At 35.5% G+C, this 24470-nt stretch overlaps 1 protein-coding gene across 1 annotated transcript in view; it reads right to left on the bottom strand.

Moving 5' to 3' along the window:
- LOC126772337 (serine proteinase stubble) overlaps positions 1-24470 on the bottom strand; it is a 132674-nt gene that overhangs the window by 43921 nt on the left and 64283 nt on the right. Inside the window, exon 3 of the mRNA XM_050492666.1 lies at positions 5903-6001. Within this exon, the coding sequence (XP_050348623.1) occupies positions 5903-6001 (99 nt within the window). The remainder of the gene's footprint in view (positions 1-5902; positions 6002-24470) is intronic.

Here is a 24470-nt window from a genome sequence, read left to right as displayed (position 1 = left end):
CTGGGCCATCTCGGCTTTCCGTTAAAATAAAATGCTGCTCCAAATTATTGTACATTTACAAAAATCGTAACACGTGGTCACCCCACAGTAGGGGCCGTCAATTGTGGAAGCTCTTAAAATCTCATCTCTCTGTAATTTGTACGAAAGTGAAATCTATACTTTCTTAGTATTTGACACATATAGGTTAATAAATTCACTTTCGTGACCTTCTCAGGGCTTGGATAGTGTTAAAAAGTAAAAGTTACTCATAATTGCCTCCACTTCAGGGCGAGCCTGTATAATTATAATGGTTTATACAACCAGCGAAAGTGTTTTCTAAGATTTTCATTGAGATTACTTCTTTATGACCACAATTTAAGCTTTAATTACGCTCTTCATATGTTTCACACTGATTTAGTTTAAAAAAAAACCAATATAAAAACCTTATAAAATTTAATGTTATATTTAAATTTTAAATACATTCACATAAAACTAAATAAATTATTTTGCTAAATGTCAATTAAAAAAAATATAGAAACATAGAGAATATACAACACCAACTAGACAGAAAATAAAAATATGACAATGTTGTAACATCAAACAATTACTTGACAGATAACTTTATCATTAGTTATATTTACATATTTTTTTAAAATTACGTAGAAATATTACACTATGTCTTCTTAACCCTCTGTTTTATAACCTCAACTTTATATTGAGTGGAATTTTCATACCTCCGAATGTACAGACATTCTAGATGTCTGTAGAGTAAATTATTATAAGCACTTCCATTATTTTCTGGGTAGGTATCACCCACTCATTAGATATTCTACCGTAAAACAGCAGTACTTGGTATTGTTGTGTTCCGATTTGAAGCGTGAGTTCCCAAGGTTGGTGGCGCATTGGCAATGTAAGCAATGGTTAAAAATTCTTACAATGCCAATGTCCATGGGCATTGGTGACTTACCATCAGGTAGTCCAAATGCTCGTCCGCCTTAGATAGGCGATACCAAAAATAAATACAGTAATGACTAATCTTTTAATTTAGAATAAGATTATATCTTTTTTAAGTATTCACAAACATGTTACGAAAGTTATAGTTTTTTTTAAAGTAATAGTAACTTAAACTGCAACGTATTTTAATATTAAAGCTTATTTAATATAAATATTTAATGTGCTGTTACAATGTATTAGTTTAATATATTAAATGCAATAAATCCTATTTATGAATCAGGCAAAAAATACATGTAAAAATAAATATTAAAGTCAAATTCCTACCACCGTATATCACTTCACGCACTTAAAAATATTAAGTATAGATTATTAATATTAAAAAAGTCAACTAAAGAACAAAATGTTCATAGTTTAAAATAATAGCTTTAAAAATATTTCAATGTCCGCTCTAGTGTCATTTAATATGATATAGAGCAAACAAAATATCATTAATAATATGTATATTTTATATAAAACAGACGTTTTATAACATACTTAATACTCCTTGGCTCTCAACGGCTACAGTTAATCCTAGGATTAAATTCAATCTTCAAGTGTTAAGAACCCATCAAATACTTTAAAGCATTCTACGCCGCCACCAGGCATAAACAAGAGTATAAGCCGGATTTATGAGCCAAGCCAGATAATATTGGAGTATCTGCAATATACATACATTGATATACGAGATGACTATGTAACGTAATGAAAACAATATTTTCATGTTCAAGTTTGTATGCTTCCGTTTTCTACTTGTACATTTATATTTTAATATTCCTATTAGTTGAGTTCGGTTTTCAAAAATTTGTAAATTTTCGTTTTGTATGTTGTTTATTTATTTACAGTAACAGCCTGTTAATGTCCCACTGGGCTAAGGCCTCCTCTCCCTTTTTGAGGAGTAGGTTTGGAGCTTATTCCATTATTTATTTAATACTTATTGCACACCATATAAATAAGATAAGAGAAATAGGAAACGATCAACGAAAAAAGCAGTTTTATTGCTTATAGCGATCTCTCACAGACATACTTTGGTTAAAGAATTTTTGTAAGAGAATAGGTAAGTGTATTTACGTATAAAAAGAATTATATATATATATATATATATATATATATATATATATATATACATAATATGTATGTATATTATATAATTATATATAGATAATTATAAACTACATACTATGTCATACATACATACATACCTCATTTAGATGTAGACAAATAACAGCTTTTCAAGCGATATTTAAAAATGCTCAATGAATTCGACTGCCGAATGTCTTTGTAATAAATTTGTTGTATGTACAATAACCATCTCTTTATTTATATTGTGTGTATGTCTGTATGTATATGTGTGTGTATACATGTGTGTGTGTGTGTGTGGGGGTGTGTGTGTGTAATGACAAAAATAGGCAAAAATGTCCTATACCCCTAATTATACCTACTCCAAACGCAATCTCAAATCGCTGTTTAGAACTTTTATCTTCAATATAAAGACAATTATAATTTTTATTAGTTTGCATAAGAATATCTTATTATTTTATATACTAGACTTCGCAGAAGTAGTATATGGTTTACCCCAGAGAAATAATGTGAAGTCGTGTAGTTTCTGAGAACACACGCAGATAAATAGGCGAAAATAGGAAACCTTAATTTTTGATGTCGGTAAATATTAGCAACAATATACATATATTGCGAGATTAATTTTTCAAAACAATTTGATTTTTTGTTATTAAATATAGATACATGTTTGCTCGTATTCAGTTCCTGTTCAATACAAAAATAAGTTTATAGTATTGAAAGTGTTTATACTCATTATGCAAGAGAGAGTCGAGTCGACTCGACTCGATCATTCGGAAATAAAATTCATCGTAATAAAACTAAAGAAAGTGTATCTTAATGTTTCAACGTGAAATATGCGAGATTTTAACAAAACAATAAACAATGATTTATTTGCCATGACATATTATTCTTAAATTAAAAATAAATAAAACCTTAGTATTATTTTATAGTAGTTAGTATTATTATATAATTATACTGATGAAACCGTAGATTTTTATACTGATGAAATTTTTATAGACGCTTTCCTTTTTACAGCTTTATTCGACTCACATATGAGCGTCATAGCCGATACATGGTTGATGCTTATTAGCCAATATCTAAATCATATACTAGGAATATTTTTTATTAGAAAGTTACGTTGTTTTTTTAATTATAATCTACATTCCGGACAGGTGGTAGTCCGATTTAATATTGTAAAACGAAAATAAATTACAATTATACATTTTCAAAAGATTATTTGAATAAAGGCAAACTACATTTTTCAATTAAAATTAATTTATTTATATGCTTAAATAATTGTATAACGTGGTCTCTAAATGAATTATTTAGAGAGCACGTTATACGTTATACGATATATCATTTTGAGATAACACTAATAATATACTTTAAATATATATTCAATGTAAAGTTATCCAAGACTATCATTGCCTCATTAATTCAATGCATGTATTGGAATATATTAAAGACATAGACGAATTAGATTGCCATAGCTTATATAAAGCAAACAGCTTTCGTAATACAATTTTCAACATTTTGTAGATCAATGCAACTATGTACTGCTAATTAGTCTTAAAATTGTAGAAAACATGTGAATAGTTTTGAAGAAAGATGTAAAATTAATTGAGTCATATCCCAATAAATTGACGGGCCGGTTGGCGTGGTTGGTAGATATTTGCCTTTCACGCCGAAGGTTGTGGGTTCGATTCCCACCAAGGACAGACATTTGTGTGCATGAACATGTATGTTTGTCCTGAGTCTGGGTGTAATTATCTATATAAGTATGTATGTACAAAATAAAAGTGGTATATGTAGTATATCAGTTGTCTGGTTTCCATAGTTAAAGCTCTGGTTAGTTTGGGATCGGATGGTCGTGTGTAAATAAGGTTTCAGGATATTATTATTATTATTAAACACTTCGTTTCTACTGAATACCATTAAGCTATCAATTTAAACGACATAGTAAAGAGAGAGTATTAATAGAGCCCAGTTTGTAAATACAATTTAAGTTAACCGGCCTGAAGTGATTCTATTCAAAACCTTCGCTCATGTAAAACATAATGATCGACACAATAATCGAGTAATTATGCATTTCATACCGCACAATATGCGCATATTGAAACTAAGTTACTACCAGTACTCGAAAACGTTATCAGCACCACTAGCGATGAACTGACAATGCGATTTTATTCAATTATATTATTATACATAATTTCAGTTTAAGCCAAAAGTAAAGAACGAAAATTTGATTAGTAACAACTTTATATTATTAAAAAGTAACAAATAAAAATAAATGTAAGGGCTGTGTATTATCTTAACATTAAGCTGCTTCGTGTATTATCCATATACATATCCCGCACGCGGATCACGTCAGACCAATCTTAGTTCACTTTCGTTTTGAATAATTTCGTCGATCTTTCAACGCTCAACCAACCGTGAGTTGTCGTAGTTATACTTTCGCTTATATGTGTATATTTTTGTGCACAGAATAGTTATGAATAGGAATAAGCGATGAAATGAAAGATTGTGAATTTAACAATCGATTTCTTTGAATGGTTTGTTAGACAACATTTAAATGATCTTTTATCATTTCAATGATATTTTAGTATTCGAATATTTTTAACATTCAATTTATAGTGAATGAAACTTTCGAATATTCATTCAATATTAAATATGTTATGTAGCTTTCTGGTACAATATATTACCACAATATTTTTCGTTAACAGATTCTCTAAGCGTATTTTCTAAAATTGATGTACATGACATCTCCTTTATTTAAAGTTTAACTATTAAAGGGTATTCCTTCGAATTATTCGAAAAATTAAATAGCTGGAATGGAAGATAAGTCAATTTACCCCTCTCTAATAAAAATATTTTTTTAAAAAGGTAAACAAGCTATCGTTTATTCATTTACAATTAATTATTTTCTTTACATTGTCAATTTTGTTAAAGTATATACAAGCGAAAATTTCCGAATTTTAATTCAACATTAGAGTTTTTAAATAATTATATATGAACTCAATTCTCAACCTCTTTCGTTTTTTAGAAATTGTTTGAATAGTACGTTTCATGTCATTTCTATGACATCTTGTTCAAAGGCTGTTTATGTGTCGAGACGTCAGATCATATCAGAGCTGAACACGCCGTAGCTGTAATAGACCTTTGTTGAATGTTTCTTTTTGTTAGAGATCTCGTGTCACTCAGAGCAATGTATACGAATCGCTGCGAATCGAATTTGGCAATCTTTCAGAAACGTTGTTTAGGAAAAAATAACTTTAGTCAATTCCTCGAAAATTTCTTGAGATATTTGGCTTTTTTCGTTATTTTTATAACTGATTTTAAATAGAATAGTGCCTTATTATTTCGATAATTCCTTTTATTATTCGACAGGTATATCACATGTCAGTTAGAAGAAAAAATCCACCATTAAGCGAGAAAACTAGCTATCCTTCACGGTGCTATCTCATCAACTAGGCTTGCTTAGAAGGGTGTACTTACTCATATTTACAATTAACAATAAAAAAATTATTAAATATTAAGGATAAAAATATTAAAAATTAAATATTTATTAATCAATGAAGGTTTTATAACATTTTTACATATTCATACATAAAATAACAACTTAATCATATCAAATAACTTCTGTAACTTATTTTACCACGAATGAACCGTAGTTGCTTCATGATGTTTAATATTATGGTCGTTCAAAACATTACAAGCGTTTCTCAAAAAAATTAACTAAATAAAACTGGATTAACTAATAACAATAACATGCTAGTGAAAGTAGAATTACGTTTTTTTTCTATCCCTAATAAATAAGTAGTACACGTGCGTCTTGAGTGTGAAAAGACTGAAAGTAGTGCACAAGAATGCTTACTGTAAAATAGCTCACCGGTGCCCGCCCGGGGCGAGGCGCGAGCGGGCGCGTACAGCGCTAACAGCGCTAGCGCCCACCACCATGACATCACAACCACACCTGAAAGGAAAATAATAATAATAATAAAATACAAAAAGGAAGTTTTATTTCAAAATTCGCGATGAATTGAATGCTGAAGGAAAAGTCTTCATGTTTGCATAAGTCGTAAGAAATTTAAAAAACACGATAGTTTTAGAGTGGAGCAGCATCATTGATAAGTCTTAAAGCTTTTTTCCTTAGCGATTTTATTAACAGTAACAAATAGATAAGTGTTTAACTTGTCTCTACCCTGAAGAAAAAAATCTACAGTAGCCAGAGTAAATTACTTACACGATAAGTTGTCAGAATTATTACAAAACATCTGCAATTCATTGCTAATTTATTTCAATTCAGATAAAACGTCTCGGCGAGGTTTAGAGCGACATGAGAACATTAAACCTTTTAGCGGTTAAGCCTTATCATAAAAAGCCAGCTTTACTTTTATAATCCTGTAATTAATTGCGTCATGTCAGGAAAATATTTTATTATAAATTTAGTTAGATATGGTATCACTTTAACAAACCAACTGGTATTAGATCAGGTATTGTGAGAGTTTAACTGCCTCGTTGGCCTAGTGGCTTGATATAAGGCCGCAGACCCGGAGGTCCTGGGTTCAATTGCCAGGTCGGGCTAATAAAAAAATTATTGGGTTTTTCTGTCAGAAAATTCTCAGTAGCAGCTCGGAGCCTGGAAGTTGGAAGTGTGTACACTCCCGTGCCTCGGAAAGCACGTAAAGCCGTTGGTCCTGCGCCTGAACTCTTTCCGGTCGTGTCGGATTGCCGTCCCATTGGATTATGAGAGTTAGGGAATAGAGAGTGCACCTGTGTTTGCGCACACACTTGTGCACTATAATATCTCCTGCGTAGTTGGCTAATCTCACTTGAGATTGCCGTGACCGAAATCGTTCTGGAGGACATTATTATTATTGTGAGAGCGTTTATTAGGCTAGATAAAATTCATTTTTATTTTCATAGATATTAGTATAATATTACAAACCCCGTGTGTAATTAAGTTTGCCTAAATTTGCTTATAAAGTTACATTAACAGTTTCATACTATCCCTTACGTTTACCTTGCGTCTTCCAAAATAACTAAATCGTCTTTTTAAGGTTTTCATAATCATGCAAAAACTACAGATATTATATCTAAAAAATATTTTTAAAGACCAATTAGCAACTTCATAAGCCAATATGCATTGGTAGTGTACACAAAGTGTATCTTAAGATATGAATCTGGTCTTGATTTATTTTTCAAACCAATCGAATTTAAATTGAATTTAAGATTTATTCCTCATTCAAGTGTTCAGATTTGTTGTCCCAGTTTTAAATACGGTTAGCTATAAGTTCGATAAGCCTAACTAGAAAGCACTTGTTTACGTCGGCCTGGCGTAGTTACTCTGATAAGGGATTTATTTCGCATAACCGGGTCGTGAAAAGTGGGTGAAAATATTGATTATATTATGTCGTTTGCATTTTTAACTGGAATAATAGTAATGAGTATAATATATATTGAGTATAATAATAATAATAATAATATCCTGGGACATTATTCACACACGGCCATCTGATCCCAAACTAAGCAGAGCTTGTACTATGAAAACCAGACAACTGATATACTACATAAAATACTTTTCTTTTGTAAATACATACTTATACAGATAATTCCACCCAGACTCAGGACAAACAGACATGTTCATGCACACAAATGTCAATCCTTTTTTTTTTTGTTTCGCTGGAAAAACGCGTTTACGCGTTTCCCCCACTTGAAGTGGGGGGGATGTGGGACTCGCCGGCGCCGTCAATACCCACTAAAAAACCAGCGGTACCCACACCGCCTTTTCGAGGGGCGTCACAGGATCGCTTGCGCATACTACCGTGACGCCCCGACGGTTGGCCCACCTCTGCAGGCCTCAAATCCTAGGGGATTCTCAGGGTACAAACACCCCCTAACAACACTTTCGGTGGGAGGAGAAGATGCGCACAGCGCCGACGCCTTCTCCCCGGTCTTATTCGGCGAAGCGAGTCAGCGGAGGCCCTCTCCTCGCGCTCCCGCTCCGCTGCCTCCTTCTGCGACATGACATTTTCGCAGAAGGAGACCGTACGTAGGATTCCGACGTGGACCGTGGAATAGGAGGGTCTCTGTTTTTGTGACAGAGACCCTCAAGCCCAGCATCCCAATCCGGTCCATTATGAGCGACACTCCGACCTCGGCCAGGCAGGCCGCATCCTGAAAGGTCCGCCCCGTCGCCGTGATGAGGGTGTCATCTGCGTAGCACAACACCCTCATCCCGGGAAGGATAGGGGCCCTCAGGAGCCAATCGAATCCGATGTTCCAGAGGATTGGGCCGAGTACCGACCCCTGTGTGAGAGAGGGAAGGACCCGTACCGCTCCAAGTGAGGACTGCCACGGTGCCGTCCAAGTCCCCTACCCAGTGAGATAAGGGAGGGACGAAATAGGGCTCGCAGGCCATTGCCAGGTCGATTTGTCACTCCGCCATGGACTGCAGTAGCAGGTCCTGAGCCCCAGCGCAGTGGTTGACGTTCGTCTGGAGGAAGCTGAGTTTGTCGCTCATGTTGACATGGCTGCTTCCTCTTCGGCCTGGCACCGTCCGACGTTTGTGATGGTGTGATTGCCTAATACCATCTTTCCTTTTGTGATGGGAGGGTTACACTCTCCCGAGCCCATTACGTCCCCAGAGGGTCTTCCAGCATCCACACATACTGCACAGTGCAGCTTTCCAGTGCAGGTCGAAGACTTGTGGCCCTTGACACCACACCGGAAGCAAAGCCCACCTCGTTCCACCTTGGATGGGCAGAGCATCTTCACGTGTCCAACACCCATGCACTTGTAACAGCGCAGACGGCGATGTTCCAGGACGTACAATTTGGCTGAGCTCCACCCTACCAGAAGACGACCGGCGTCGGACAGCTTCTTCGCCACCGTAATGGGACAGGTGACGCGGACCATACCCATATACCCGGGCCCACGCTGCAACGCTCCACACTTGACTGCCTCAGGCGTGCAGTCCCCTACACGTGCGACTGCCGCAACCAGCTTCTCTGGGGTGACTGAGTCGTCGAGCCCCGTCACCTTCAGATCAACTCTCTTTATGGGCCAGACAACGTTGGCCACCCCGTCAAGCACAGTACGAAGTTTCTTCGCAAGCTTCTCTCCCTACTCCGACTGTGCTTTTGGTAACTCCAACACTCTGGCCCCTGTTGCCGAGCGACGGACCTTAAGTCCGGTACATATCCCGAGGTCCTGGAGCTTTATGCCCTGTTCGGCTCGCTCCAGGACCTGTGCGTACGTCACGCCCTTCTCCTCCGCCTCTGGCTGCAGCGTGACAATAACTGCAGCGGTTCGAGGGGCGGCCAGTTTTGGCTTGGCCGCATGGGTCTTTGTCACCGCTGAGACAACTGGAGCGGAGATTTTGGCCGTCGGGGAAGCTTTTTTCCCTCCCTTTCCTCTCTTGACCACGGTGGACCAAGACGTCTCTTGAGCCTCCCGTGGTTGAAACTCCGGCGCGGTTGGGATATTGGATGGGCCAGCTATCGGTGTTGCCGGTGCGACTGAGGCGCTGGCTTGGATGGAGCTACGCGCTTGGGTACGGATGCAGCATTTTTCGGTGGGACCGGGCGGGTAGCCTGCGCATACGTAGGTGCAGTTTTCTGCATCGCATCCCGCCTTTTGTCCACGGCTAGCGGGGGACGGTGTATCTTCGCAGGAATGAGGCGCTCCTCAATTCTCACCAATTTGGCGTTTATCATCACGAGACAATTGAGGCCCTGAATTCTTCCAAAGCCTTTGAATCTTCTCCGCTTCAGTCCTTGACGCCAGAGCGTCGACGATACTCTGAAGCGAAGCCGCCGAATCTTTTAGCTTCTTAATGAAGCCACTCTTCAAATTGCCCGACTTTTGGGCCATCTCCAAAATGAGTGCTGCGTTGCGGCCAGCCTCCGCACGCAGCTCCTCGGCACCTAATTTTATGGGATCTTCTGTACGGACATCCAAGGAAGAGGATTCGTCAGAGTCCAACACGACTTCGGGCGCACTTTTACGGAAAGCCCGACTTCTTAAGGAGCGCTCGAACGCCTCCTCCCTGGCTTCGGCGGCTTTTGCCTTAAGCTCAGCTTTAGCTCGAGTTAAGGCAGTTCCGCGTCCCTTCGAAGTGGGCTTCCCGCGACGTACACTATTACACTTCACCTTAACTCGTCCCTCTGTCTCAGTATCAGAGCCAGAGTCAAAAATGCCTAAGCCCACGTGTGGGCACATCCGACCAGCAAAGGCATCTGAGGACAACTCCGTGTCCATCGTCAATACAAAAAACAAAAAAAAAACTCAAAACAACAATTTGTCTATAAAAGACTTATACCTAAAACAAAAATAAAAATAGGTCTATAAAGACCTATACCAAACAACAAAACCAATTCTTAAACAAAACAAAAGTCTATATTCAAGCCAAAATTCAATAATATGACGCGTCAGAAAATCAGAAACCAATAAACAAAGCCAAAGTGGGTAGTCGTGAAACATTCGGAAAGCGTAGATAAGAAGCGTATGCACACAACCTCACTCGACGACGGCCGAACCGTCAATCACAAATGTCAGTCCTGGGTGGGAATCGAACCCACAACCTTAGGCATGAAAGGTAGCTTATCTACCAACAACGCCAACCGGCCCGTCCAAATATTTTCATCTTAATGGATATTAGTAAAATTTATTAAATTTCTAACATAATAACGCTTTGGAGACTTTTCAGTACAGATCGTTATCATGGACTACAGAATTCTCTCTCAAGGATTGAAAGGCCATTTTTAGAAACAATCTACAATTCCTTACTCGGTAATGTTAGGTAAAGATACTCTTGCTCGTCGTAGAATTGAAGTTTATGTGGGTACAACACTTTACATGTTCGGGTTCGGTATTCGAAAATCGCGGCTTCGAACTTGCAAGCAAGCGGCTTTGAATTTTTACTTTACTTAATTTGTGTTTTACGTACATATCTCGTACTCGTTCAAGTAAAACAATGTGAGTAGGTGCGGCCGATCTACATATATAAGGTTTCTTTGATTATATATAATAAATACATTTTTAATAAAATAAACATTCATTATTATATAAAATACTTATGAACTTAAATTCCATGACAGTTCTAAAGAAAAATAATGTACACGTAAGGCGTTAAGCAATGTTTTATTCCAAACAAAAGCACAAACGAATTTTCCTTTGTGTAGGAGTTTGAAAACTCTATTTTCCTGTCGCTGTGATTGAAAATGACATTACTACAAAACGTTAGGAAATTGTATTGTTTTCAATATTAGCCTTTCGAGAAATAATATTTGACAACACTTGAGAGAAAATAACTTATTTTTTTTTTGAAACGTGATTGGAAACATTTTATTTGATAAATTGTACTTTGTTTTAATGTTTAGGTTTTCAGGATCATGTAACATCAACATCAAATATGATTTAAGTATACCGAAATGGCCGAGATGGCCTAGTGGTAAGAACGCGTGAATCTTAACCGATGATCGTGGGTTCAAACCCGGGCAAGCACCACTGAATTTTCATGTGCTTAATTTGTGATTATAATTCATCTCGTACTTGACGGTGAAGGAAAACATCGTGAGGAAACCTGCATGTGTCTAATTTCACTGAAATTCTGCCACATGTGTATTCCACCAACCCGCATTGAAGCAGCGTGGTGGAATAAGCTCCAAACCTTCTCCTCAAAAAGAGGTGCGGAGGCCTTTAGCCCAGCAGTGGGACATTCACAGGCTGTTACGGTACGGTAATACCGAATGTTCGAGAAACTGAGTGATCCTTGTAGGATTTGAAATGTTTCAAAATAAACATTCACGTTACTCAATGAAGTTATAATTTATTATATTTTTTCTGTAGTTCCAGCAATCATTTTATCGGAAGATTATATAAAAAAGATAAACACATAAGTCACTTAATACTATTTGGTATCTTCGACAATATTGTAAAATGAGATTTTGATTACACTTGATAACTGTCATTGCTGCACATAATTATTAGGAATGAAAGTGATTTCATACGATTTCACTTTCGAGTTTTATTTTTATCACGAAAGGCATATACGGTTTCCTACTCCTATCATCAGCAGTTACGAGAAATGCCAAACTATCCCACTTTCGCAAACTTGGACTACAATTGTAGACAATTTTATAATAGTTCCAAGTGTTCCTCTCAATTCCTATCCAATTTTAATTGTTTTTAATGGATGTTATAACGAAAACAAGCTATTTGTGGTTGAAAAACAAAGTCCAAATTTGAATTTGTTATAAATTTAACGTCATCACCAAATATCTAATCTAAATGATGACATTTGGTGATGACGTGGTGTATCAAAATTTCGAGAAAATCCACTATTTTGATTCAATTATGAGATGATAGACAAACATTGTATTTCAATCCGTTTTTCGTTATATATTACTATTGTTTCTATTTAACCATTAATTGCGAATACCTTAATTACGAATTACCTTAATTACAAACGAATATTTCAATAGATTTGCTATACGTTGGTTTATGCTTAATTTAAAACTGTAACGATATAAAAGTGCCCTTATAAGCCTACTTAAATAAAGAATTATTTTATTTAAATTTGTCTGGAATAAAACGATTATTCTCTATGAACTACGAATTACAAATCCTTTTTCGTTTGAATGGTACTAAATATAAATAGATCTATTAGCACAAACTTAAAGTACTTATAAACGAATTCTTCGTTATATACCTTTTAAGGCATTAAGAAATAAATCAATAAATTCGAAGCGACGATTCGTACGCTCAATAAATCTAATTCAAGAGAACGTTCGTCTTCTTACTGAATAAGGCTGACACTTTTACAGTGGGGACACACTATGAAATCTTAAAGCGAAATTTATTTGTAACGTTGGAAAATTTAATCAAAATTCAATATAATATAGTGTACACTATACACAACAGAACCGTTAAGTTGCAGTTATGTGCCAACGAATTCTAAGATTATTTTTATGACGCAAATCTAATATTTTTGAAAAAAATCCTCTCATTGGAAAGTCCTCTGTCGTTTGGATAGCAAAATACGGTGCGAATTATAATCTTATTATTTATTTTTCCTTCAAAATTTGTCCCATAGGACACATGTTTAGCCGTGCGATCTACCACTTTAAAAAAAAAAAAATCTTTCTCGTATCATATTTCATGTAAAAATGAGGTAACCTTTATAACTGAAAGTTTATTCTTAAATATACAATTGTAGAACAATAAAAAAATCAAAACAAACCCATTTACTGCTTCTCAAATAACAAAGAACATTAACTCAACATCAAAAACCAGCTTTTATTTTACCCCTTTTGTAAATAAGACGATAGGATCAAATAAAACCGACTCGTAAAGGAGATTCGGTTTATACGAACCGCATTCCACTTAAGCATACATTAATATACATTACTGTAAACAATAACAAAATGTTTTATTAATGCTAATTGCGATCCAGATTTCATACATCAAAAGTAAATTGAATGTTTGATGACGTCATATATAGGTTATTCAATTGTTTTTTTTTTAATTCTACCTCTGCCAAATTCGTTCCAAGGGACTTACACTCTGATTATTATCATACTTATAATATTTACATACAGTTAAATGAATTTCTAAAGTGCAATTAGGTACAATTATTAATTTAATAAATACATTTTTATGGTGATATTAATTTAATTTTTAAACTTAATGCCAGACGGCCTACAACTACTTACATCCCATTCACTTGTGTTTATCCATTGGAGTTGGACTGATCCTGAGAGTGAAGGAATAGAGAATTCACTAAATTATCTCCTGCGTCAGTGACTTGCGAGTTTCCGTGACCGAAATTCCTGATAAACTCAAATATTCTTTATTCACGACAAAAACGCCAAAAAATCGTACTGTAATATATCTGATCATATTAAGCTTGTATTTAATAAACGTATGTTATAAAACGAGTATAATCAAAAGTATTAAGTGAAATTCACTTTTATCCGAAGCGAAGCAGGAAATCGGAAGCGTTTCGAAGCGTTTAGACACAAATTGCGTGCCCACTCATGTTATTACCTCCGAATGATACTCCCGTCATTAGTCTTATTAAACGCCATTGTCTGTAATAATATTTGTTCCGCTTATTTCATAGCTGTCGGTATAAGGTTTACGTTTCACCGCGAATGCGATGATAAAGCGAAAATATATAAAGATTGTAAATATTGTTGATGCATAACATATATAATACTACGGAATATTTAAGCCTAATGTGTGTAAGCATTTTAATTAATCGTAATTTAAAATGTATTTTGTTGATTTTCTTTTCTTTTAACAGTATAGAAACTTAACCTTGAAGTATTTTTTTCATATTTCCACTTAACTTAGTCAAAAATTAAAAATAAGATAATCTATATTATAACTAACCTGTGGCATTAAATCATAAACCATTATCTACTGCTACGTTTAGAAAACAAACTAATATTACTTAACCGATATATATATTTGTTTAATTTATACAAATATGGCCGAGACCTTAAGGGCCGAGAGCCCAAACAAAGCGAAAGCAAGCCCATTTTCTTTTGTATGTGAAAACGGATAGCAGTCGTTTCACTCGAAAGTAAATAATTATAGTCAACATGTTCCTAAAAATACCTTAACAAGTACTTTATTACAATAAAATGTATTAAGAGCTTAGCTATACATTAGCTAAACTATACATTATATCATTTTTAATTACTCAATTATTGGTTAATCAGATTAATTAGAAATACTACAATTTATGTACGTTCTGATAGATTAACACACAAAGAAACATAGAATACCTTTTTTATATAAAATACTCGGCTAACTGACTAGTGTACCACCTTATTATAAGTGGTGACCACCGCCCATAGACAGTGACATTACTAACCATCCCTTAAGATGTTGTGTCCTTTGTGCCTGTAGTTACACTGGCTCACGCACCTTTCAACAATACTAAGAATTGTTGTTTGGCCGAATTTCATCACTCGAGTTAGTTCGTACCACCGCTTACACCGTATAATTAAAAAATTCTAGAAATAAACCAAATATTTTACGACTATTGTACCTTTAAATGAGTTAAATCACAACAACAGCAGGTCTTTAATGAATATTATTATCAGTAACAGCCTGCGTATGTCCCACGGCTGGGCTAAGGCCTCCTCTCCTTTTTTATAAGGAGAAGGTTTTTGGAGCTTATTCCACCACGCTTCTCCAATGCATGTTGGTGGAAGACACATGTGACAGAATTTTAGTGAAATTAGACATATGCAGGTTTCCTTACAATGTTTTCCTTCACCGTTTAGCACGAGATGAAATTATAAACACAAATTAAGCACATGAATATTCAGTGGTGCTTGCCGGGTTTAAGCCCACGATCATCGGTTAAGATTCACGCGTTTTAACCACTAGGCCATCTCGGCTTTTTTATATGGAATCATATTATAATAATATATAATATTATTATGATTCGAGTTCTGGTCATACCATGTGTATTTCATGTTTGTACTTGCGTATATCATATTTCATATCTGTCAATGTGAGGATCTCATGAAACAAATATGATCTCTCAACATTTGATACATTTTATTGTTTTGTAAAATATATATGGCTTATTTATTTTTGTTTTGTATTGAGGAGATATCATTTAATATAACCGTTACCTGATAATTAAATTAATTATTTATGCATTGTTCTCAATATTTTTATTAATTTTGTTTATATTTTAAATGTGTTTAGTGTTTGAATGTGTAAGTTTAAGTTAACGCACTATAAGTGTCAGTTGCCCATGGTTCGAACACTTGAAATCTAAATCGATATGCAGAGGCAAATCATTAAATTTTCATGTGCTTCATTTGTTGACACAAATATCATGCTTAGCGGTGAATGGGTTCTCGGGAGGATACTTGCATGTGTCGCATGAATGAAAATCTGCCACATATATATCCACCAACAGAAAGAAGCCTTAACCCAGCAGAGGGACATTAGCGGGCTCTTACTTTATTTTTTTTCACTCAAGGTAGGACTGTTTGTCTGTAAAAGGATAACTATATTATTAACACTATTATAGCTGTACGATTTTACAAAACACTGTCCAAAATAATAAATAAAAATAATAACAATAAATCGTCCATACCTAAGCGAAGTCTTTAATTATACAACAAACTTCGAACAAAATGCAATTCAATAACAACAATCGTAATCACCCACATCTTCTATTGAGACCCATGACCCACTACACCATACCAGCTAGCTTTAGCTTAGCTAGTATCAGTAATACAGTCAGTTCTTTACCTAAGTAATGGAGGAAACACTAAGTTACAATTCGGTTTACATCACGAACGGTTATATTAATTATATGCTTTATTAACATATAATTTACATAATGCATGTATCATTTATTTATTGATTACGCTTAAATATGAAATGTGTATTGAAATTTGAAAATATTGCCCTACCGTAACAGCCTGTGAATGTCCCACTGCTAGGCTAAAGGCCTCCTCTCCATTTTTTGAGGAGAAGGTTTGGAACTTATTCCACCACGCTGCTCCAGTGGGGTTGGAATACACATGTGGCAGAATTTCAGTGAAATTAGACACATGGAGGTTTCCTCACGATGTTTTCCGTCACCGTAAAGCATGAGATGAATTATAATCACAAATTAAGCACATGAAAATTCAGTGGTGCTTGCCCGGGCTTGAACTCACTATCATTGGTTAAGATTCAAGCGTTTTTACCACTCGGCCATCTCGACTAAAATATTGCCAATTCAACATTTTAGGTAATCACGTAATTCGGTAATCACGCGTCGCAAAAATTATAATACTTATTAAAGGATCAAATTATGATTACATAGTACAAATAGTATAGTTACAAAAGCTGTTATATATTGAAAGAGACAAAAATAAAATAAAACATTTGAAATGGCACACATTTCAGACTCCGTCTGCATTAACTCTGGTTAATATTATTTAAAAGCAATCTTTTCGACTTCATTATACTTACATACACACCTGCAGGTTACAGTCTTGTTATATTCGTACGTATAAATATTTAGACTTTCATGACATTCGTCACAATGTTTTGACAAGAAAATATGTGGTCTCGCTTTCTCGTCGGATGATTGACGCGTTGCTATCAACATTTTGTACTTTCCCATATGTTGACACAAGTGTTTTGTTCGTTTGCCCTAGTAACGACATAAGTACCTATTACCAATATACATGGAAGGTCTTCAAAATAAAACATTTCATGTATTTCTTTGAATAGTACGAACAAACAAACAACAAACAAACAATTTTATTTATTTACTGTTTTACGCAAAAGAGAAAAAGACTGGCTTAATAGTAATTGATTAATGGCATGTAAAGAACTATATAAGGTAACTTTATTTTAGGGTTAAAGTTGGCATAGAGGTTAGGAAATTGCTCTTCTGGCCGCGGTGTACGGGTTCAAATCTCAGTAGTCGATAAAACGAAATATTACAGATAATGGAAATTTGATTACCAGAGCGTCACGGTAGTATACGCAAGCGATCCTGCGACGTTCTTCGATCGTACCGCTGGTTTTTTAGTTGGTATTCCGATGTTCGGGGCGCACTCGGCGCATTGGATACCGGCGAGCCCAACATACCCCCCCACACTGTTCCCGTGGGGGAAACGCGTAATGCGTTTTTCTAGCGTTCAAAAAAAAAAGGTAAAGGTAACTGTATTTTGTCATAATTATTTATACAAAGATTTCATAAATATTCAATTAATATAGTTTCATTAGAATAGTCTAGTTGTATTCAAATAGAATGATATTGTAAAGTATGATCACGATCGCAACACTATGCAGCAAGATTAACAACCCTAATACATACATACTGAACAAAGCCGTACTCCTGTTAAGGCGTACGTTTAGAGCTTATTTCATCAAGCTCATCCGCTATGACTTAGTGGATATGTAACAGAGTATCATTTAACACGTTTTTTTTTATATAGAATAGGAAGGCGGACGAGCATATGGGCCACCTGATGGTAAGTGGTCACCAACGCCCATAGACATTGGCATTGTAAGAAATGTTAACCATCGCTTACATCACCAGTGCGCCACCAACCTTGGGAACAAAGATGTTATGTCTCTTGTGCCTGTAATTACACTGGCTCACTCACCTTTCAAACTGGAACACAACAATACCAAGTTCTGCTGTTTTGCGATAGAATATCTGATGGGTATTCTCACGCTGTTTTTTCTACTAAGAATGAAATAATTTATAAACACAAAATTGAAAATTCAGTGGTTTTTATCAGGAACGATTCCATTTCCATTTAGTCATCTTGACTCTTCGCTTTGACTATTTCGTATTCATTATTTCTAGTGAGCACATTAACATTTACTATGCCATACATAGTCGTTGATAATTTTTAATTACATTTTATTATCTAGAAAGTCGGAACTTTAATCATTAAACATGTTGAACGGTGGAAAAAAAATCCAAATCCGGTAAACGCTCTCGCGAACTCGTATCAAGATCTGATTGCTTCAAGTGTAACATCAATAGTGTGAATTTAAGTCGTGGTCTAAGAGAAAGACAAGCCAAACTTGTTTAAGAGTGGCAAAAGCAATTACAAATGCAAGTTGAAAAACTAGAATAATAAAAACGGGTTAATTGATACCAAGATAAATTTCTAATGATTAGATAAATTTTAAGGACCGAACAGACTTGTGCGAATTGAAACATTAGTGACAACGACGAAGAAACAATTATAAAGCTATAGCTACACGTATGCAACCAAGCTAGGTAATGATTTCGCAGTTTCGCACAGTTGTGGCCTTAGATTTACGACTGATTCTAACGTACGACTACTTTCGTTCCGTTAGGAAACTCGGATATGTTCGATGCTTTATGCGTGTAGTTCTCACCATATATAATAAAAATTGAACTCGTACCGATAATCCACGATGGTATCATAAGTAATATTACTGTACGAAAAAAACTTTTCAAAAATATACAATGAAAAATAGCTCAAAAGGGTTTTTTTTAATAAAAATATTTTTATAGTGAACTACAAAGTAGTCTGAAGTATTTTATACTTTGTATTGTACATTAACATACCAGGCTAGCTCCCCACTCGCAAGTTATCATCATTATTACCTTAAAACATGTCTTAACGCCTTTTATTATTTTATAAAAAATACGTAAGAGAAAAAAGGTTAGGCCTTTTAGAATTCTGTTAAAATTTAATGTAATGAAAGAAAACTAAAGGCTTATTAAAATTAATTAATTAGATATCGTAATAAATTTATCTTAATATACACACATTACACACGATAACATATTTGCATTGAAATTGAAAGCGAACCTGATTACAAGAAAAAACAAAGCCTTGCTTCTAAGCCGAATACTGGCGTCCGTTCGCTTGTCAGAACAAATATTATTTTGATAACAAGTGTGTTGCAGAAAACGCATTTTAAATTATAAGTGAAATCGTTGTTAACGCCAACAAAAAATTGCTCCCGCAACTCAGTATGCAATACAGAATTGTATTTTTACCATCGAAAACTTTACATAATGAAATGTTTCACTCATATTCTAGTTCCTTTAAATTTCACTATCATCGTGCCCAAAGAAAAGTTTTCTATCACATATCACAAAAAAAATTGATCTTCTTAATAACAAAACTTATGGTATCGTTGATTAAATTATAGATAAAATAAATGATTTTAAAAAACCATAGCCAATATAAAAGATCGCTTAAGATATTTAAATTTAAAATAATAGGTCTTAAATTACTTAGAACAGGCTTGGCCACGATATCGGGCACGCCCAACCAATGTATAGGATGAACGATCAATACCAATCATGTTAATGATAAACCTACAGTCCGAAGAAATACACGCCTGGAAATATAAAATAATAATATTAATTTGCCATTTAAAATTTATTTGGTAAATGTTCGATCTTTAAATTCCAAATGACAAATTGACCAGGATTTGCTTCTTTTTTCATCTCGCAAATAAAAAACAAATGACTAAAACCGATCCGAATATAATAATAAAATACTTTAATATAAATATTTTTAGTACAATCACTTTGTTTTTAAAAACATTAAATGCATTTGCGAAGATCGAATAGAATACACCATTATCAGTTTCTCAAAAAAAAAAACTTTTTTAAATTATTCCTTTTTCAAATTTTAATCATATTACTACGATAGACAGTACTTAATGATGACATTATAATAAAATCATTTACTATTTTGTATATTACTTATAAACATAAGTAACACTTATGTATTATGAAACAATACAAAACATTATTGGTTCATTTTAGCTTTAGCATTAAATTAACGTATGTATTCCTTGCGTCCGAGTGAAAATTTAACGATGCAATTCGCAATTTTGATTTCATAGCTCCAAAGCAGAAAGCAATTTATGCGATTTTTATCTTTAGAAAGCGAAATGAGCTAATTGTTCCGTATAGTATCAGTTTTCACGCATATCTGCGTTTGTTTGAACATTATAATGTTAAGGTATGAATTTTCTCCTTTTCACGGCTCGTGTTGAAGATTTAATCGGACCACCCGCTGTAAGCTGTTCCGCACTCACTGTATTTAATAACTCGCTTACATTACGGTGCGTTTAATTTCGTTCGTTATGAAGTTGATTCCAATTTACATTTAAAACTCTATCCTATGTTTGGTTTATTAATTGGTTAATTTATTTTATAAAATAACGTATATATCCTATCTATAAAATATTGAAATTTTATGATTCATATGCAAAGAGATTACTTAGGAAATAAGAAATGTTTTTTTTTGCTTTATAAATAAAATGTCAAACTCGTTACAATCGTGCTAAGCCTCTGTAATTATTGTCGCTTACATACAGATATATATCTATTTCTTAAATTGGGTTACTTTAATAAGTACCTAACTTTTTCTAAAATCTACTATGATTTTGAAAAAAAAAAAGGCTCCGATGGATATAAAGGAACAAAACAGATGTTATGAGGAAACTATTTTATTTCAAAAGATATATCACAAAAACCACACAAAAAAAGTAAATAAATGAAACTAAAAAAAAATAAAACGATTATTATTTAGAACCAACAACGATATTTTTTGACAAATAGTCTGATTTAGTTCCTAATAAATTTGTGCAAGTCTGTCTCGGTAGCTACTACCCACCCATATTTTACAAAACCAATTGTTCAATTCTTACAGTTGTTCTTACAGTACCAATGTCTAAATTTGGTGGTGACCTCTTACAATTAAGAGGCCTATTATATATATATATATATATATATATATATATATATATATATATATTATTTAAAGTCGGTAAGCGGTCGGTAAGTCGGTATATATATATATATATATGTATATATATAATTTAAATTTAATATATATATGTATATATATATATATATTAAATCCTAACAAAAATAAGAGACAAAAGAGTTTTTATAGAAATTAAAAAACTTACATATATCATATAGTACGAGAGAAAGTAAAAAAATAGATGCAATTAAATGTAATATATGGTCATGTACATGTTACAGTTTACAAGCACCAATTACGGGCCGTAGAAAGTTGTCCCGGTAAATTAATTAAAACCCATCAGAATCCAATAAACCGTATTTATGATGTACAAAGTTATTACGATTTACGACTTGTTAATTTAGTGGTATTAACCACGAGTTAGCAGTTTATGTGAAATTATATTAAATGTGTATAAAGAGAGATCTTATTCCCTTTAGGTTTTGTATGTTCAATTAGTTTGAGTCGTAAAAAAGCTTAGCGTTTTGAATAAATTATTTAATGTAGATAAACATCACAATCGGGATTTGTTACATCGTTACTGTAATATAACAAAGGAACAAAAAGTATTTTTATTTCAAATAAATAATTAATTTATGATTTTTTTACCTAGTTTATTTAATACAAATAAAAATTATAAAAGCTGCTGTACAAATCATGACTACGTGGAATGATGGCCAGGCAAAAAAAACAGCGAAAAAAATATATTGAAATTTGAGAAACATACATCTTTGACAGCACAATAAGTAACAGTATGTATCACTGGTGGTAGGGCTTTGTGCAAGCTCGTCTGGGTAGGTACCACCCACTCATCAGATATTCTACCGCAAAACAGCAATACTTGATATTGTTGTGTTCCGGTTTGAAGGGTGAGTGAGCCAGTGTAATCACAGGCACAAGGGATATAAAATCTTAGTTCCCAAGGTTGGTGGCGCATTGGATATGTAAGCGATGGTTGACATTTCTTACAATGCCAATGTCTAAGAGCGTTGGTGACCACTTACCATCAGGTGGCCCATATGCTCGTCCGCCTTCCTATTCTATAAAAAAAAAAAAAAAATCACTGTTTTTTTTCATTAGTTCAGCAGATGAGTAATTGGACCTGATGACCTGATGTTAAGTGATTGCCACCGCCTACATATATTGGTATTATAAGAAATATTTACCATCCCTTACATCATCAGCGCGCCATCAACCTAGTAGATACACTGGCTAAGTATTGTTGTGTGTATGTGTATGTATGTGTGTATTTGGAGATAGAATTTTATTTTCACTGCCGACCACAAAATTAACTCATCATCAGCCGAAAGACGTCCACTGCTGGACAAAGGCCTCCCCCAAGGATTTCCACGTTGGCCGATCTTGCGCTGCCCGCATCCAACGGCTTCCCGCGACTCGTTCTAAGTCGTCGGTCCACCTTGTAGGGGGCCTGCCCACGCTGCGTCTTCCGGTTCGTGGTCGCCACTCGAGAACCTTTCTGCCCCAGCGGCCGTCGGTTCTGCGAGCAATGTGCCCCGCCCACTGCCACTTCAATTTAGCAATTCTTCGGGCTATGTCGGTTACTTTGGTTCGCCTGCGGATTTCATCATTTCTGATTCGATCTCGCAGAGAAACTCCGAGCATAGCCCTCTCCATTGCCCTTTGAGTGACCTTGAGCCTTCTTATGAGGCCCATTGTGAGCGACCACGTCTCTGATCCATAAGTCATCACTGGCAACACACACTGGTCGAAGACTTTCGACTTGAGACACTGCGGTATTTGGGATGAGAAGATATCGTGTAGCTTCCCGAACGCTGCCCAGCCGAGTTGAATTCGACGATTGACCTCTTTCTCGAAGTTGGACCTACCTAGTTGGATGGTCTGACCTAGGTAGACATAGTTGTCTACAACTTCGAGTGCAGAATTTCCAACCTTGACTTGAGTGGGTGCAACATGGATGTTCGACATGATTTTCGTCTTGTCCATGTTCATTTTTAGACCCACTTGTTGGGAAACCCTGCTGAGGTCATCGAGCATAGTGCCGAGGTCTTCCAAGGTCTCAGCCATAATTACAATGTCATCGGCAAATCGAAGATGAGTGATGTACTCGCCGTTAATATTGATGCCAAGTCCGTTCCAGTCCAGAAGCTTGGAAACATCTTCCAATGCAGCGGTAAACAGTTTCGGAGATATCACGTCTCCCTGTCTTACACCTCTCTGCAGTTGGATAGGTTTTGAGTTCTGATCCTGGAGTCGGATCGACATGGTGGCGTTCTCGTACAAGCACTTTAACACCCTGATATACCGATAATCAATTTGGCACCTTTGAAGAGAATTCAGCACGGCCCAGGTTTCGATCGAATCAAAGGCTTTCTCATAGTCCACAAACGCTAAGCAAAGTGGCTGGTTATACTCCTCAGTCTTCTGTATAACTTGCCGCAGCGTATGTATGTGGTCTATGGTGCTAAAGCCTTTCCGGAATCCGGCTTGTTCGGGTGGCTGGAAGTCGTCAAGCCTTTGCTCGAGACGATTCGTAATGACTCTCGAAAACAACTTGTAAACATGACTCAGCAGTGAGATGGGCCTGTAATTCTTCAGAAGGGTTTTATCACCCTTCTTAAAGAAAAGTACCACCACACTTCTGTGCCATGCTTTTGGCGTTTGACCTTTGGCAATGACGGAGTTAAAAAGCCTCTGAAGAGCCCTGAGGATCGGTGTACCACCCGCCTTCAGAAGCTCGGCTGTAATACCATCATCACCAGGTGCCTTGTTGTTTTTGAGTTGTCCGAGAGCCATTCTAATCTCGAAAAGACTGACGTCCTGAAAATCTTCAGTGTAGTGTCGGGTTAGTCTTGCTCTGGGATCTGCAGCATGACTACTGACAGGTGATTGAGCTGTCGTGTACAGCTGACCGTAGAACTTCTCAACCTCTTCCAACAGCTCAGATCTTGACGTGACTATTCTGCCATCCTCAGTTTTCAGCCTTGTCAGTTGACTCTGACCAACAGACAGATCTCTGGCGAACACTTTAGAGCCTTTGTTCCGCTCGATGGCCTCTTTAATGCGCATTGTATTAAATTGGCGAGTGTCGCGAGTTAGAGACTTTGAAATCCGTCTGTTGATCAGCCGATAGCCGGCAGCATCAGCTGGGGACGTCAGAATCAT

The sequence above is a fragment of the Nymphalis io genome, chromosome 12, assembly GCF_905147045.1.
Source record: "Nymphalis io chromosome 12, ilAglIoxx1.1, whole genome shotgun sequence".
NCBI classification, from domain to species: Eukaryota; Metazoa; Arthropoda; class Insecta; order Lepidoptera; family Nymphalidae; genus Nymphalis; species Nymphalis io.
This window is presented reverse-complemented; position numbering and strand designations above follow the sequence as displayed.